This window comes from Chanodichthys erythropterus, chromosome 19 (assembly GCF_024489055.1).
Source record: "Chanodichthys erythropterus isolate Z2021 chromosome 19, ASM2448905v1, whole genome shotgun sequence".
Lineage (NCBI taxonomy): Eukaryota > Metazoa > Chordata > Actinopteri > Cypriniformes > Xenocyprididae > Chanodichthys > Chanodichthys erythropterus.
In genome coordinates, this window is record NC_090239.1 from 667,796 (window position 1) to 685,667 (window position 17,872).

The 17,872-nt window shown below is 39.2% G+C and overlaps 2 protein-coding genes across 2 annotated transcripts; one reads left to right on the forward strand and one right to left on the reverse strand.

Annotated features, from left to right (window-relative positions):
- Window positions 1–644: 644 nt before the first annotated feature.
- On the forward strand, window positions 645–11,736 carry LOC137007421 (lysosomal acid phosphatase-like). The gene is made up of 11 exons (XM_067368864.1): window positions 645–888; window positions 3,428–3,517; window positions 5,374–5,460; window positions 5,562–5,714; window positions 5,883–5,981; window positions 6,084–6,173; window positions 7,810–7,942; window positions 8,083–8,168; window positions 8,254–8,360; window positions 8,437–8,618; window positions 9,412–11,736. Exons 1-11 carry the CDS (start codon window positions 805–807, stop codon window positions 9,519–9,521), a joined length of 1,221 nt encoding a protein of 406 aa, XP_067224965.1. The 5' UTR covers window positions 645–804; the 3' UTR covers window positions 9,522–11,736.
- A 194-nt stretch (window positions 11,737–11,930) lies between these two features.
- mmp21 (matrix metallopeptidase 21) lies at window positions 11,931–17,729 on the reverse strand. The gene is made up of 7 exons (XM_067368863.1): window positions 17,240–17,729; window positions 16,228–16,867; window positions 15,986–16,125; window positions 13,984–14,125; window positions 13,495–13,752; window positions 13,083–13,255; window positions 11,931–12,979 (listed from the first exon to the last, which is right to left on the reverse strand). Exons 1-7 carry the CDS (start codon window positions 17,381–17,383, stop codon window positions 12,671–12,673), a joined length of 1,806 nt encoding a protein of 601 aa, XP_067224964.1. The 5' UTR covers window positions 17,384–17,729; the 3' UTR covers window positions 11,931–12,670.
- Between the last annotated feature and the right edge of the window lie 143 nt (window positions 17,730–17,872).

Below are 17,872 nucleotides of genomic sequence, written 5' to 3' on the forward strand. Positions count from 1 at the left end.
CTGCGTGGTGATATAACCATTCGAGACCTTATTTGGAAGGATGACCTTTTAAGGTGCTCTAACCTGGATATTTAACCATTCAAAACCATCCTCACGTCTGATTCGCCTGCAAGAGTTCGAGTTTGTGTATGCTTTTGTGAAGTCTATTGTTTGGGAAAGGTTACTTGTTTCAGTGTTTTGTGTGCTATGTTTGGTTTGTAAAAGAAAGTTAATGAGTTGTTTTCTTTTGTAGAGAATTTTATGTTACACACAAACTTACACTGCCTTGTGAAGTGCCGAACTTTGGAGTTTGTTTGGGTGCAGTATTGCAACTGCCCAAGGACTTTATTCAAAGAACTCCAGGCCTACATCAACATGGACATCTATTAGATTTCATCATTTCATCGATCCTACCATCAACAGATAAGACTGCTCATTCAATTGACTGTTTTTTTGCATTTGTTTATTCATGCATTCACGATCCAACCCTAAACACAATATCCAGTAAGGTATGTTGCGAAACTGATTTCCTCTCATTTTCCTGTAGCAGGACTTCAAATACACCTTAATTAAGACTGGTCTTGGATGCCAGATTAAACATGACCTACATTTGCAGTTTACAGCTGTCTTATCAAAAGACAATTTCTGTTTGCGATTTGGTCCGAAGTCCTTCTCTGTTCCAAAAAGGCCAATCACGTTACAAGTTTTTAAAGCTGCAGAGTGCAGTCCAATGGGAGTGCTTCTTTACCTGGAAAACCTTGCAGCTCTTCTTCCAGACCAGACAACAATCATTCAGTGAGGTTACTGTACTCTATCTCCACAAGTATGGATTCCTGTTTTCTGATCGCCGTGTTTGTCTTCGCTTTTAGTCTTTCCAGTGGAGAGAGAATGCTCAAGTTTGTCACTGTGGTGAGTATTATACTGCCAGAGACTAGTGTGTGCTGAGTAAATGTAGGCTACAGCTGGTTTGACAAAACTGTTCGTTTTAACTCAACTCTACACAATACAACAGGGAAACGGCACTCTGGAAGGCAAGCTTCAGTTTGAATGTCACGCCAAGCTTCTTTTGAGCATGCAGCCTCTCCACAGTAACGAGCAGCAGGTGTGAGCGATCACCTCTCTCTCTTCCGCACCTATTAGAGTGGCAGAGAACATGCAGAGAGACAGAGAGAAGAAGAAAAACACCAGCACACATCTAACAGAATATACACTACAAAATAACATCTACAGTACTTGCAGCTTTAACAGGAGAGTGAAACAAGGAGCAGAAAGTACAGGAGCACTATTTAAAAGACCTTTGGCAGCGTTAAAAGCAGACTTGCATTGAGAGGACCAAAAAAAATTCTTGGCAATGTAAAGTTGGTCAGTCACAGGAGTGACCACTGTAGCGAAATTCTTGCAGAAGCTCCGATACTATCTTGGCATTCCAAGAAAACGCTGCAACTCTGTCTTATTACGAGGTGGAGGAAAGTCCAAGATAGATGCTACCTTTGCTTCCACAGGTTTTACTTGACCCTGACCTACCTTTTTACCTAAATAGGTAACAACTGCTTCGGCAAAGTCACATTTAAGCAGGTTGAGGGTTAGTGAAGCTTTGGCTAATGCATTGAAAGCTTTATCAAGGCCACTTAGATGCTCTTCCTAAGTGTGAGAGTAAAATACTGCATCATCAAAGTTGGGGATTCCTGACAACACTCTTTGCATCAGCCTTTGGAATGTTGCCGGAGCATTGCACTTCCCTAAGGCCATAACGGAGTATTGCAAAAGGTTATCAGGTGTCACAAAGACAGGCACAGGCAGTTAATGGCATTTGCCAGTAACCTTTCAGTAGGTTAAGCTTCGTCACAAACTGTGTACTACAGATTTGGTCTACTCAATCGTCTATTCTGGGCAGAGGAAAGGAATCTGGCTTTGTCACGCTATTTACTTTACGATAGTCTGTGCAGAAACTAAAGTCTGTCAAATCTTGTTTAGGCACTAATAAACAAGGAGAACTCCAAGGAGCTCCTATGGCTAGGTGTGGAAAGATCATGCTTTTTTAGGCTGTTTGATCAGGCTCACATGGCGTCATGTTTGATCATAGAGGTTCTGCTGGGAACATCAGCTAGACATTTGGTGAGAAACTCTTTAACTCTTTCAAAACCTGAGCAAACAGCTTTGAGCTGAAGTTGGAGCCCTGGTCAGTCCATAGTCCAAACATCGAACAGAACAGAACTTGATGATCTCTTTGACTATGACATTAGCTTTCAGAGAATGCAATGGAACAGCTTTCAAGAGAATCGTCTGGCAGCCCACATCAGAGTTAAAATATACTGATGCCCTGATTTTGACTTGGGCAAGGGTCCAACACAACTCAAAATCAAGCATTCAAATGACTCACTCATCACTGGTATGGGATGAAGAGGAGCAGAGGGAACAGTCTGGTTAGGCTTACCTTAAATTTGACATTCATTGCAAGCTCGACAGTAAAATGTTCCTCAGTCCAGGCCAGAATAAGTACTTTAAGATGCGCTTATACATCTTAGTGATGCCAAGGTGACCAGACAAGGGGTGCTCAAGCGCCAGCTTCAGGACCAGAGGGCGGTAAGCAGAAGGCAGAACAAGTTCATTGTGACGAGCAGGGCGGGCGAGAGCCGTGAGGGAACGGCGCGAGGCCGGTGACGCGAGTGATAATGAGCGTCAACTGCGAGGCGTGCCGGCCTCGAGTCTCTCACGGAGGAGCTCCGGAGGCATAAAAAGAGGAGCGACATCAGTGAAGGACTAGAGAGGACCAGGCCTGGACTTTATTTTATGGTTTATTATGTTTGTGTGGCCGGCGGACATCCGCGAGGGTCTGCCGGCATTACTTTCGTTTGGTCTTTGTTTATTTTGAATTAAAGTTACGTTGAATGTTCGCTGGTTCCCGCCTCCTTCTTCCCATTTACGAACTGTGTTACATTCACTTGCAGTCGCCAACGTCTCATGAGTACGCCATGCTCCCAATAATAAGTAACTGGAACACCAGGGTTTTATGTAATGATTCTTTAACACAGCCTAGTTCAGTCCCACAAACTAATACATCCACACCACATATCCTTTTGGCCATCCTAGTTTTGCTCAAATGCTATGAAGTAAGCATCTCGAAATGGAGGTAACAGTTTGACAATCTTCGCTACATCAACGTTGAAATTAACTGTGTTATTCTGCACCGGAACACTTGCGAAAACAGGTAAGGAAGGTCTAGAACGTGGATTTGGCACATGCTTATGGCGTGCAGACTCTGCTTCTAGCTGTAAGCTTTACAGTTTGATATCTCACTGACCCTTCACTTCAACAGCACTTCAAAGAGTACATGACACACTGGATTTTCTGATCTAACCGCAGTTGCACTGTGTAGTTTAATCCTCCTGAACACACACATACATAAATCTCCATTACTCAGTCAAGTATTTGACTTCCTCTCTGTCAGCTCTATCGTCATGGCGACAGATCTCCACTCTATCCAACCGATCCCTACGAGGAGAATGGCTGGCCCCAGGGTTTTGGACAGCTCTCCCAGGTATGCAGACATGCACACACATACATTATTCTCTTTGTTTTAATCAGTTTCATCATATTTACTATTTACATGGCAGAATTTGCAAGCGGAAAAACTGAACGGTTCTCTAGTGAGGAAACGGATCTGCTCGTGCGCAAGGTTAAAGACCATCTATGAGTCAATCCTAGGGGTGTAACGATATATCAAAGTACGATATTTTGCGATGCAAAAATGTTACGATATGTATCGTAGAGTGATGGCGATACTTCTACGATATGATGGCAGTCTAATCTTATTGGTTGAGCTGCCGACGTGATCTACTCTGCAACATGGAGGTGGCAGTGAGAGAAGACGGGTTGTCACCGCATATTAAGGGTGTGTCTCAATCAGCTCTCTAGTTCAGTAAGTGTTTCGCACACACATCGAATCTTGCAAGCAGGTTTAAATGTTTCTCGCGTCAGTCTCTTGCTTGATCATGCAAATAAAGTCGTGGCTTTCTTTCACCGTAGTGCCACAGCAACAGCTGTGCTCACAAAAAAGCAAAAGATGCTTGCCATGCTTTGCTTTAGTCAGTTATTTCAAATGTAGCCACGCGGCAGGTGTGTTCATAATGGAAGCAACGTGGTCACGACGCGCATGCGGTGTGTTTTCCATGTGCATCGAGATGAAAAACTTTTCAGAATGTCGCAAGCGCACCGCAGGTCATGTGACAGGAACCAACCGATCAGCTATGGCCTTTCCGTAACACCGAAATCTCAGCCGAACAGCTGATCATAGCTGTACAGGGTGCTTTTTATATCTTATCTCCATAAATATATCTAGTAGTAAAGGTAATGCAAGGGCTAGAAATCAATTCATCCTTTGCTGAAACGTCCTACTCCTCTTGGAGAGCGCAGTTCATGGTTGCATAGCAAAGGCCGACGCCACGGGAGCACAAGCATTTTGGAAAGAAGGAGAAGCGGTGCGGCCGCACGTTTTTAGACGTGATATGTGAACGGTCCCTTAGGATTCTTAATTCTAAGTTCATGTTAAATTTAACTTTTTTTTCCAGACAGACCTATTCAGCTGTTAATTTGAATACAGAAGGTTTTTATTAAACCTTGAAATGTGATCTTGTATGTACAACAAGGAAAATTATGTTTTTTAAATAAATCTTATTTTTATTTTGTTCAAAATATCGTGATACGTATCATATTGTGAACTCCGTATCGAGATACGTACTGTATCATGACCTGAGCGTATCGTTACACCCTTAAGCCGAGTTCAGACAGCACGATTTTAACCCCGATTTTGGCTCGCCGACAGGTTTTGAGAAATCGCTGACAAATGCCCGAAATCACAAGCAAATCGGAGCTCGTTCACGCGAGTGACAATCACGCAGTGTAAATGAGCAAAGACACGATCTGAAAGATTCGCAGATGAGTCGCCGACGCCCGTGAGATATTTGGCATGCTAAAGCTGAGTTCAGACTGCACGATTTTCAAAGCAGTCGGGTCACTGTTCTTTTCACACTGCATGACTATCTTGGCCAGCATTCAGTCGCTGCTGTGTTCAAACTGCACAATGGATCGGCGACAGAAGGTTTCAAACTGCATGACTTTACAATAGGAAGAATCGCCGACAACTCTGTCTGGCACGCAAACTACATTTCACAACCAAACACATGTGAGATGTGACAAGTAAACAACGCAATATTATTATTATTATTATTAAAAACGGTAGCCGGCAAGAAGCTTGCAATATGAATTGCCAGTGCACTGATTTGCAGCGAGAAAAAGAAAAAAAGAATATGGGGGAGGAAATGGTTGGGGAGACTGTGTGATTGTGTGTTCTGCAATGAGAGTTGGAGGTAAATGCATAACTTTTCAATTTTCCAGGAGGGAAAGAAGCAGCAGTATGAACTTGGTCAGTTTTTAAAGAAACGCTACAGAGGATTCCTGAGTGAGAACTATAACCGGAAAGAGGTCACTCTCTCTTTAAATTTGTTTAAACATATTCAATAAATGGATACACAAAGTTGTCAGACCTGCATTTTTAAATGGCATATGCCATCTTTGTGTTGCAGATATACATCAGAAGCGTAGATCTTGACCGGACATTGATGAGTGCAGAAGCTAACCTGGCTGGCATGTTCCCACCTAACAGTTCTGAGGAGTTTATTCCTGGTTTGAAATGGCAGCCGATACCTGTTCACACTGTCCCAGAGGATAAAGATTTGGTAAGACATCACACTGAAGCTCTGTTCCCACTTTTTCTCTCCACAATATTGCAGCACACTGAAACTTGGCCATGGCCTCTCTTTAGTGTCGAGTTCATATTTGCACAGCAGCATCAGTAAATATCTCTAGATATATGAAATCTGTTTCCATGACCATTTTCTTTCCAGCTGCTCCATTTCCCGCTAAGAAACTGTCCACGTTACATACAGCTCATGAACGAGACTAAAAATTCAGACACTTTTCATAAAATGACTGTCACTTACAAGGTGAGTTCACTTTGCTTGTATGTTCACTGTCTTGTAATGTAAATGTGCAATGAAAAACGATGGTTACTGCAATCATGGTTATGTAATTGTGTTTTTGTGCAGGCATTTATAGAAATGGTGAGAAAAAAAACAGGAAAGAAGACAGTCTCTGTTGATTCTGTTTGGACTATCTATGACACGTTGTTCTGTGAGGTGAGTTTCACCTCTTCATGTGCACATTATTCATAACTTCATCTAGCATTAAGAGACTCTGCCAGTCAATCTTGCCTGCTAAGTATTTGAATGATATATTAAAGACCGTGTGTGTGCGCAACTAATGTCGTTTATCAACCTCATTACAGAGGTCAACATTAGATTTCTGAAAGTAAAAATCTGAATTTTCTCCATAGGAAAATACAATAACTTTATAAAGCTTCAAAGACTATGGAAGCTTGTTTCCACCGCTGAATAAAAAAAATAATAATTATCTCGCAATTCTCGAACTTTTTCTCAGAATTGCGTAATATAAAATTGCAATTGAGACAGTCAGAATTGTGTGATATAAAGTCGGAATTGCGAGTTACAAGTCGGAATTGCGAGTTACAAAGTCGGAATTGCGAGATATAAAGTTGGAATTGCGAGTTACAAGGTTGAAATTGCGAGATACGAAGTCGGAATTGCGAGATATAAAGTAGGAATTGCGAAATACAAAGTCGGAAATTGCGAGATACAAAGTTTGGAATTGCGAAATACAAAGTTGGAATTGCGAGATACAAAGTCGGAATTGCGAGATATAAAGTAGGAATTGCGAAATACAAAGTTGGAATTGCGAGATACAAAGTCGGAAATTGCGAGATACAAAGTCGGAATTGCGAGATATAAAGTAGGAATTGCGAAATACAAAGTTGGAATTGCGAGATACAAAGTTGGAATTGCGAGATACAAAGTCGGAAATTGCGAGATACAAAGTCGGAAATTGCGAGATACAAAGTCGGAAATTGCGAGATACAAAGTCGGAAATTGCGAGATACAAAGTCGGAATTGCGAGATACAAAGTCGGAATTGCGAGATACAAAGTCGGAATTGCGAGATACAAAGTCGGAATTGCGAGATACAAAGTCGGAATTGCGAGATACAAAGTCGGAAATTGCGAGATACAAAGTCGGAAATTGCGAGATACAAAGTCGGAAATTGCGAGATACAAAGTCGGAATTGCGAGATACAAAGTCGGAATTGCGAGATACAAAGTCGGAATTGCGAGATACAAAGTCGGAATTGCGAGATACAAAGTCGGAATTGCGAGATATAAAGTAGGAATTGCGAGATATAAAGTTGGAATTGTGAGTTTTCTGACTTTATAACATGCAATTGCAAGGTTGTATAAAAAAGTCAGAATTGTAAGATAAAAAGTCGCATTTGCCTCTTTTTTTTTATTTTTTATTTAGTGGCAGAAACAACCACATTATTTAATTTTTTCTCTAATCACGTTTAACAATGGAATTCCTGGTGAAAATCTACATTAACCATGATTCTTCAAAGAAATCTCTACCAACCAGAGAATCGTGACAACGAAATCACACCAAAAGAACTCTTTAGTGCCCACCCATCCCCATGAAACACCTTCCCTGCATCCCAGTGTACATACTATCCACCCTATCCGCCCTAAATAGTATTGAATATTATTAATGTCTCATACTATTTAGGATGGATAGTATGCATATCTTGACTCATGTTTCGTGATGTTGAGTTCTCTTTACACTTTACACAATTTTATTGCAGACTGATCTATAGATGCTCAGACAAACACCATGAATTGTGTGAGATCAGTTCTGTTACTCTCCTTCCCCAGTCAAAGCATGGGAAGGTGCTACCAGACTGGGTGACTCCAGATGTGATGGAAACGCTGAAGGTGCTGAATGACTTTTCTTACCAGATTATGTTTGGAGTCTATGAGAGAAAGAAGAAGAGCAGACTTCAGGGAGGTGAGAGCTCATGCCTGGTCAGAGCATCATATTTTTAATCAATCAATGTTGAACAGAGGGAGAAGCGGTGTGTTATTATAATGAAGGGACACATCAATGTAAAGAAATGTGCAATACCTTTCTTACGCTCTCATTCGCAGGCCTGCTGTTAGATCAGATCATTAAGAATATCTCATCTGCAAGAGCTTCACATAAAAATCAAACGAAGATGATAGTATACTCAGCTGTAAGTCACGTGTCGTGCTAAAACAGAAATGTGCTCTGTTGAGAGAAAGAAGTTCATGTAATGTTTTCTCATGTTTCCTTACTAGCATGACACAACAATTGTAGCTCTGCAGGAAGCGCTGGATGTCTTTAGTGGCCTGCAGCCACCGTATGCCTCGTGTCATCTGATTGAGCTTCACCAGGAAGAGAACGGGTAACATGACGTCTGTGTTTTACTAAACTGATGTTTCTTTGGACAACCAAAATATTCCTTTGCTCGTCTCTTTCAGGACGTTTTCAGTGGAGATGTTTTATCGCAATGACAGCGCTGTTGAGCCGTATGCTGTGTCTTTACCTAACTGTTCCCAGCGCTGCCCCCTAAAGGACTTTGTGGCTCTCACACGTGACGTCATACCACAAGACTGGAATAAAGAGTGTGAGATAAAGAAAGAAGCCACAGACAGTAGTAAAGGTAAACACAATCATGTACATTAATATATGTGTTTTATGTACACAGAAACAGTAATTTGTAAATATTTTAACTGCAGTTTGTAGTTCCATGCAACAAAAATAAACATAAAATAGGCAACCACTATATTGCTAATACAGATATATTTTCGATATGTTTTATTTTTACATTTTTAAATATTTCTATAAAAATTAAAAGTGCATGCATTTACCCAAAAATGTATTTAAGATTGTAAATGCTTTTGTAGGTTTAAACAAAATATTTTAAAGTTGAAAAATATGTTTCCATAATGCCGTTTACAACATATTTTTAGTAGGGATGCACCGATACCACTTTTTCCAGTCTGATACTTTTACTTTTAGTACTACTGAGTACCGATATCTGTATTTTCATTGATTTTTTTAATTTTTAAAAATATTGGGCAGAGAAACCAAAAGAATGTGAATCAAATTAGTTGGCTTAGCAAATAGATATTTGTGATTTTTTTTTTTAAGTGAACATAAACAGAGAGGGATGCCGCTGTGAAAATATCCGCAGATGATTTAAAGGCATAGTTGTGTACTCTACAAAGTTAGACAGACTAAATGTCACACGCATGAACTACAAAACATGCTGCTGTCCAGATTTTGCATGATGTAAACAAGCTTTTCAGAAAACTTTTGCACTTTGGCAAGAGAAACTCTGGCACTTGAGATAATGGGGTGTTTATCTGCACTTTATTCAGAAATTACAACAGGTGACAGAACATTGAACAACTTGCTAATTATTTGTGTAACTGATAATCATTCTCTTCTAGATGCTGTGAAGTGCATCACGTCCATCCGGCACATCTTTATGTCAACACTTGATGACTGTCTGAAAGGGAAGGACATCCACTTTAGTGTTTCTGCACACCCACTTTATTAAGAGTATGGGAGTACAAAAAATTACCTTCTCTAAAGAAGTGTCATTGTAATTTAGTTTAAAATTTTCTCTGTGATATATTCCTATTTTTAGAAAGTATTGTTTATTTCCCATCACCCCAGAAATGTATTTACACAAAAAGGGAAGATTGCGACACTGTAAACAATGTAATTCTGCATAATGCTCAGTTTTTACTCAAACATACTTTCTCACACACACACACACACACACACACACACACACACACACACACACACACACACAATGATTTTTATACCGTACAAACAGTACGGTGTAAAACCTACCCATCACAGAAAACATTCTGCATTTTTACATTTTTAATAAAACATTTAGTATGTTTTAAAGCTATTTTAAATATGAGGACTCATGAAATGAGTCAATCATTATTTGTTCATTCTTCTGAGATTGTCCCCATTGTAAAACCGAATGTTTAAAAATATAGGAAATTCATCATTTGATAGAAAACACTTATTTAAAAATAAAAAAGACAATAATTAGCACTTTAACCAGCAGGTGGCGGCAAAGTAGCATTTATTTGACCATATATCAGCCATTTCCTCTAATCATTTTTCACTTCGTTTTTGACTAAATATTAAACATTATAAAATAACTAGGTTTAAAAATAAATTTTGTCAATGTGAAGTATGAAAAACTCAGAAAATCTGATAAAAAACAATAACTTTTCTTGTGAATGAAGGACACAGAAAGCGAGCGCCGCTCTCTCTTTATAATCACAGCAGCTGTCAGTCAATGATTTCAGCACACTTGAGAACACACATTTGTTCAATTAATCTAACTGAAGTGCACAATAAATATTTAATTTTTGAAGCTTTTTTTCACAAAAAAGTGTGAAAACTGATGGTGGAATTGAATTTAGTCGAGGAGGAACATTGAGGAACGTCTTTATTTATTTATTTTTTATGTCGTCTTATGTTTGAATAACTAAATTAATGCTGTGCCTGACTATTTAAGTGAATATATTCTGATTATAAACTAAGTATTACACTACTGATGCTCAACACACCAGCACATGACTCTCACCGGAAGTTTTCCAGCTGGCTTATATTACTGCAGAAGTTCTAAAGAACGCTCCGTGCATATAGTCCATTCCCATGTCATTATACACATTTGTGTCCTCATAAATAATGAAAATCCCCGGTCTCCACGGTTACAGATCACTGCTGGAATATGCAATTATTTCCTAATTAGTTTCATATCTGTATTTTCTCTCAAGGGTTTTATTTGTTTTGATAAACCGAGAATCACAGCTGCAGATATAAATCAATGAACTAATTTCTAGAAATCAGTTAAGTCAAGTATTATTCAATTTCTTGACAGAACATCTGCAGAGAACGACAGATTGTCACATGTGTGTATAAAGTGTCATGTGTGATAATGTGTGTGTGAACATCAGCTCTAACCGAGTTTGACAGTTTCATTATTAGTGAAGAAATTAAACTAAAAGCCTGCAGACATTAGATATTAATATGAAGACTCATGTTGATTCCTCTCAACACACACTATATTTCATATTTCTGAACTCTAAATGTCAAAGATACAGTCTGAAATGACACACAACATAAAACATCCACACGTTTATTCTGAAAGAACATGTTCATAATAAATAACTTAAATAGGGAGTCATATTGCAGCAAACGGTGTAAATAAATACATGTTTTTGTCATCACATGACACACGGGTTGATGGACATTAATAAGCATCTGATTATAGAGGAACACAAATATTTAAATTATTTCAGTATTTTGTGCTCAACTGTATCATAACACACAGACACTGACAATGTTCTTCTACACGATGCTCTCAAATCTGCATCGGTTCATATTCAGATACGCTGTGCAGGAAACATGCCGTTCTGTCATTAATGATGCAAAAAGTCATAAATAAATAAATAATTTCTAAAATGAAAATACAAATAAAGCACTTGTTAACCTGCATGTGAACATGTGAATGTGTTGTGAAATTATTGGAATACAAACTTAAAATCTCAAGGGGATTGAAAGAAATATTACAGAAAAGTTTGGGAATCTCTGAAAAAAAAAATTCAAAATGATGACATGAAATCCAAATGATGATATAAAAGGTCATCATTATGAGAGAAAAAATCAAATTTATGACTTAAAAAGACTATCTATGACAGTCAAAACTGATTAAAAATGACTTTTTAATCTCAATTTTGGATTTTTATTCTCAATGTTTTACTATATCATGATTTTTTAATGTTTTTTGGCTTTATCTCATAATTTGGACTTTTTATGTTTTATTTATATCTCATAATTATAAATAAGTATGTCTTATGTCATAATTTCGACTTTTTCTCAATTTCAACTTATCTTAATTATGACCTAATTATGACTTAACTAACTTGGTATGTCATTATGACCTAATTGCATAATTTCGGCTTAACTTTTTATGTCAGAATTTTGACTAACTCATAATTTTGACTTTTTAATGTCATAATTATGAATTATTATGACTTATGTCATAATTTCAACTTTATCTCAATTCCTTATATCTTAATTATGACTTTTTATGTCATAACACTTTTCTCCTTCATAATTATAACTTAGTATGTCATAATTATGGCTTAGTGTCATAATTTTGACTTTATCTCAAATTTGATCTTATCTTAATTATGACTTTTTTTCCTCATAATTTCAACTTTTTATGTCATAATTATGACTTAGTATGTCAATCTTGACTATCTCATAATATCGACTTGTATGTCATAACTATGAATTTTTATCTCATAATTGACAGTGTGTCTTAATTATGTCATAATTTCAAGTTTATCTCAATTTCAACTTGGAATGTCTTAATTATGACTTTTTTTCCTCATAATTTTAACTTTTTATGCCATAATTATGGCTGTGTGTCATAATCTTGACGATCTCATAATATCGACTTGTATGTCATAAGTATGACTTTTTATCTCATAATTGACAGTGTGTCTTAATTATGTCATAATTTCAAATTTATCTCAATTTCAACTTGGTATGTCTTAATTATGACTTTTTTTTTCTCTTAGTATGTTATTATTTCAACATCATATGCATTGAGAATGTTCTTCCACAGAGATCAGCTCGAGCATGTGATCTGAAGGTTTGCGCGCGTCACCTGCGAGCGGTTCTCAGAGAGCTGCCGTGCACGTCACAGATGTCGAACCACTGCTCGTCCACGTTCCTGCGGGGCAGCAGGCCGTTCAGCGGCAGCGACGCCCTCCGTCTGCGATCTCTGCCGCTCACCACGCGCCAGTACCACGCGCCCTTCAGCAGGAACACCGTGTTGTGCGTGTACGAGAAGTACGCCGCGTCCAGGTTACCGACGGGGTGGTTTCCGGGGACAACGGCGGGAAACACCTCAGAGATATTTTGTGGGGAAGAGGAAGCCACGCGGTTCACGCGCACATCAAACCTGAACACCTGGAAGACAATATTATGCAATTACTATTGCTGATATAGTAATAATGGTGCTGTACTGGACTGACCAATCATCTTGTGTTGTCAAAACATTACCAGCTGTTACCTGTGAGCCTTTAAAAAAGTAGATATGTGCGTCTCTCCTGTCGTAGTATGCAGTGTCCACTGGTCCAGAGACTCCGGGAAAGCCTTCAGAGATCAGACGAGGATACGAGCGGCCGTCTGCGTCCTCAGAGAACACCTGATCATTCTCACTGTCGTAACGCCAGTACTGCACACCTGCAACAACAAGAGATCCGTGCAGATATCTGTGTGTAACCCCTCCTGCCTGCTCTAAGCGGGACTCGAACCCGGGTCCCCTACATATGCAAACTGCAAATATTACAAAAGTACACAGTTTACTGCTCACACATGAGAGTTGGATTTTAGAAACATGAGATGCAAATGAGCTTGTGCTATGTACAATGCATCGTTTTTTTTTTCTAAGATTATGTTTTAACGAAGAAGTAAATAAATACCTTTAAAGAAGTACACAGCGTCTGTTTTGCGGTTCCACACGTGAACGTAAGCGTCCACACCGCTGGAGGGCAGCCCGTGCCACCCCACCTGCACCGCCACCGGATCCCCGTAACGTGTTCTGTTGTTGCGGTTCTCGTACAGCCAGTACCAGCCGTCCCGCATGAAGTAGGTGTTAAAACGCACCACGACCTCACCGTACGGCGTCTGCTCCTTCCTGATCCAATCAAACACCGTACTGAAGCGACCTTTGCACACACCTGAGAGAGAGAACCCACGGAAAACAATTAGATGATTTTCCATTTATGCTGGAAGAAAACTCGATTTCTCATGAGAGCCACCTCCTGATGAAATTTACAGTTATTGAACCAAACTGAAGTGACTGAATAATGACACTGTAGTTTTCTGTATATATTGTAAAAAGCGCTACAGAAATAAAGCTGACTTGACAAACTCGGGTCAAGTATGACCGCAGCAGACGCAGCTCTCACCGTACAGGCTCTGAATGGACTTTCTGTCCATCCAGTCGATCTCGAAGCCTCCATCCTGAGGAAGGTAACTGGGCTGCATGATGGATCCGGGCCGGTAGATGTGAGGAAGCCCTAAAACATGACCGATCTCATGAACCGCAACCTGAAGGAAACACACGACATATCACAGTCAGAGATTCAGAGCACAACTGTCTGCTTCAGGGAATACAAAAAGGTGTTATGACAAAAAAGCTACTTTTACATTGGACAAAACTAAAGGTTTTCAGCATTCGAAACATCCTAATCATCAAAAATGTCTCTTGCGGCACCTCTTCTCTTCTCTGATGATGAGGGCGGGGCAACCCACAACCATCCAATCAATTCCCCACAGACAAAATCAAACCCCGCCCTACATTTGTTCTTGTTTGAGAAGCAGTGGCCGGGAACATTTTTATGAATTCCAACAATGCAATATTGTGAGAGCATGAACGTGAACGATGCTCAGGACAGTTGACGGGCCAGTGCTGCATAGTCACAAAAGCTTAAGCCTTGCCAATTTAAATATTTAAGCACAAAAAGCGTTCTTTAGAACTTCCGCAATATTATAAGTCAGCTGGAAAACTTCCGGTGAGAGTCATGTGCTGGTGTGTCGAGCATCAGTAGTGTCATGCTTAGTTTATAATCAGAATATAGTCACTTAAATAGTCAGGCATAGAATTAATTTAGTTATTCAAACGTAAGACGGCATAAAAAATAAATCGATAAAGATGTTCCTCAGTGTTCCTCCTCGACTAAATTCAATTCAACCATCAGTTTTCACACTTTTATGTGAAAAAAGCTTAATATAATATAAATATAATATAATATAACAAAAATTAAATATTTATTGTGCACTTTAGATTAGTTGAATAAAATGTGTTTTCTCAAGTGTGCTGAAATCATTGACTGACAGCTGCTGTGATTATAAAGAGAGAGCGGCGCTCGCTTTCTGTCCTTCATTCACAAGAAAAGTTATTGTTTTTCATCAGATTTTCTGAGTATTTCATACTTCACATTGACAAAATGTATTTTTAAACCTAGTTATTTTATAATGTTTAATATTTAGTCAAAAACGAAGTGAGGAAATGGCTGATATATGCGCAAATAAATGCTACTTTGCCGCCACCTGCTGGTTAAAGTGGTAATTATCGTCTTTTTTATTTTTAAATAAGTGTTTTCTATCAAATGTTGAATTTCCTACATTTTTAAACGTTCGGTTTTACAATGAGGACAATCTCAGAAGAATGAACAAGTAATGTTTGTGGTCGTCACATTAAAAATAACATTTGAAGTGTTGGAAAATAATGTGTGTGTGTCTAATTACAGATAACAGCGTTTTTAAACGGTCCCAATAACTTCGTCTTTATTGCAATCAATAAAACTGGATTATTGACAAATTAGGTAAATGTAATAACTGCATTAAAATATGAAAACAACATTAAAAAGTCAACTATTGATGGTTTTGTGTTGATGTACAGCGACTACAGAATGAACATCTAACAGTTCACCGGAAACGCCCGAGCTGGCTTAACCACAACCAGGAAGTAACCGTGCGTATAGTCCATTCGGTTCCCAGAAATCCACATTTCACAGAGCATGCGATGCTGAATTGAGCTCTTTTTCATGTCTTCTTGCACTTGAACAGACATATTCAGTCAAAATGATGTCAAGAATGCCTGTCTTGCAAGTTTACTTACTCGTATACATAGTCAGTTATGTCCAGTTGAGAAAGAAAACGCATGTGTATCAGTATATTGGATCAGTGCATTAACTCTTAAAGTGACAGCAGCCTAATAAACCTGCTGATCTTTTTTTGTTTTTAATGTTAATCAAACTACAAAAGAAGAAAAATCAATCCCTGCTCTAGACTGAATAACTTTTGTAACTTTAATAAGAATTAATCCATGGTAAAAATTTTCTTAAATCAGTGGCCATTTGCATTTTAGGCTCTGCTTTTGTAGTTTAGCGCACAGTCTCGCATTACCTTCAGAAGACTGATCCCGTTGCCCATGTTTGGGACAGTGAAATGTTCATCATCATCGAAATGAATGTCTCCGAGGAACCACGCGTGAGCAAACTCTCGGCCCGCGCCGTCAAACCGCTGAGAGCAGCCCAGATGTCGGCCTGTAGGGGGCAGGAGAGGCTTCCGTTAACAAATGAGAATCAACATTTTTTTGTTACCTATAAATGAACCTGCAGAAGTTCTTGACAGTCTTCAGAACCGACCTGTCCCAAAGCCCAGTCTGATGTCAATGTCTTCCAGAGGAGAGTGAACGTCCTCCACAAACTGCAGCGGAGACACTTCACTCCACATGCGGAAGGCCAGTCTGAAGATATACTTCTGCTCATCGATGGACAGCTGACTGCTGTAACCTTCCCCCATCAGACGCCACTTCAGAAGGCTCTTCGAGAAGGCCATGTGTCCCGTCCACTCGCTGGCGTCTCTTTTCCTTCTGCTCTTCAGAAGCACCGCCAGGTGGCGCTTCTTCCGCTCGTGAGGTTGAGTATTATCGGATATCTGCGTTTCAGTGGCATTCACAGCATCAGTGTGATTGTGTGTCGAGGTGCTGTTGGACTGTTCAGTAGAATCCAGTTCCTCATCCTGGTCCGGGACGCCACATCTGGGTTTATTCATGGCTGCTTTGGTGGCGTCGTCAAACACACCCGTGACGGGAAGACCAGACACCCGCTGGAAGTCCTTCAGCGCCGTGATGAACTGGAGATCAGCGCTGCTGGACCTGGATGTGGATCCGCCCTCCTGCAGGTCCAGAATGAGACTGACGTCCATCTCACCCGAAGCTTCTGCTGAGATCTGAGGATCGTCGCCGTCTCCTGCTTTAATGAACCCGTACTTCGACAGAAACCGCTGAAATAATACAGAAAGAGATCAATATGTTTGTCAAATACATCACTTACTCAATCAACTACAGACAGATAGATAGAACAAACGAACAAACAAATAAATCAACTATATAATGAACGATAGATAGAATAAGCGAACAAGTGAACGAACAAACAAACAAACAATATATAGAAAGAATGAACAATAGAGAAGGAACAAATGACGGATAGATAGATAGATAGATAGATAGATAGATAGATAGATATGGATAGAGATAGATAGATAGATAGATAGATAGATAGATAGATAGATAGATAGATAGATAGATAGATAGATAGATAGATAGATAGATAGATAGATAGATAGATAGATAGATAGATAGATAGATAGATGAACCTCTGCAGTGTCAGTGTCAGTGATGAGTTCAGCCTGATGGATGTCGCTCATGACATCTGAATGATCTCTGCTGTGGAAGATTTTCTCTGCACTGATGAAGATGAAGGTCCGGAGGATGAAGATCAGCCGGATCTCGACCAGCATCGTTAAAGTTCCGCTGCGCGTGTGTCCGGCACTGAGACTAATGAGCGCGCTTGAACTGGACACGCTTTATACTGTCGCGCGCGGAGTGGGCGTGTCTCTAAACTACCTCACGCGCTCGCGCCTCAGTGTGAAACAGCAGCGGATTATTTCACAGACACGCGACTCACACCTGAGCGCTCGCGTCACTCACCTGCGCTCATTTATAACACTCGTGTGCGTTACTTAAATAGTAAAACACTTCATTATGTTACATTTAAAACATAAATAAACGCTTTAAAATATAATTATGTAATTTAAATAAAATAATTATACATGTAATGCAATAAGCTATTTATAATTCTGCCATCAACATTGAGGACAATATGCACTTTAATATAATTATATTATTTAAAGAAAATTTAAATAATTATACATGTAAATTTCTGCCCGTCAACAATAATATGTAAAATAAATAAATAATAATAATAAATGTAACCTTTTTAATTTATT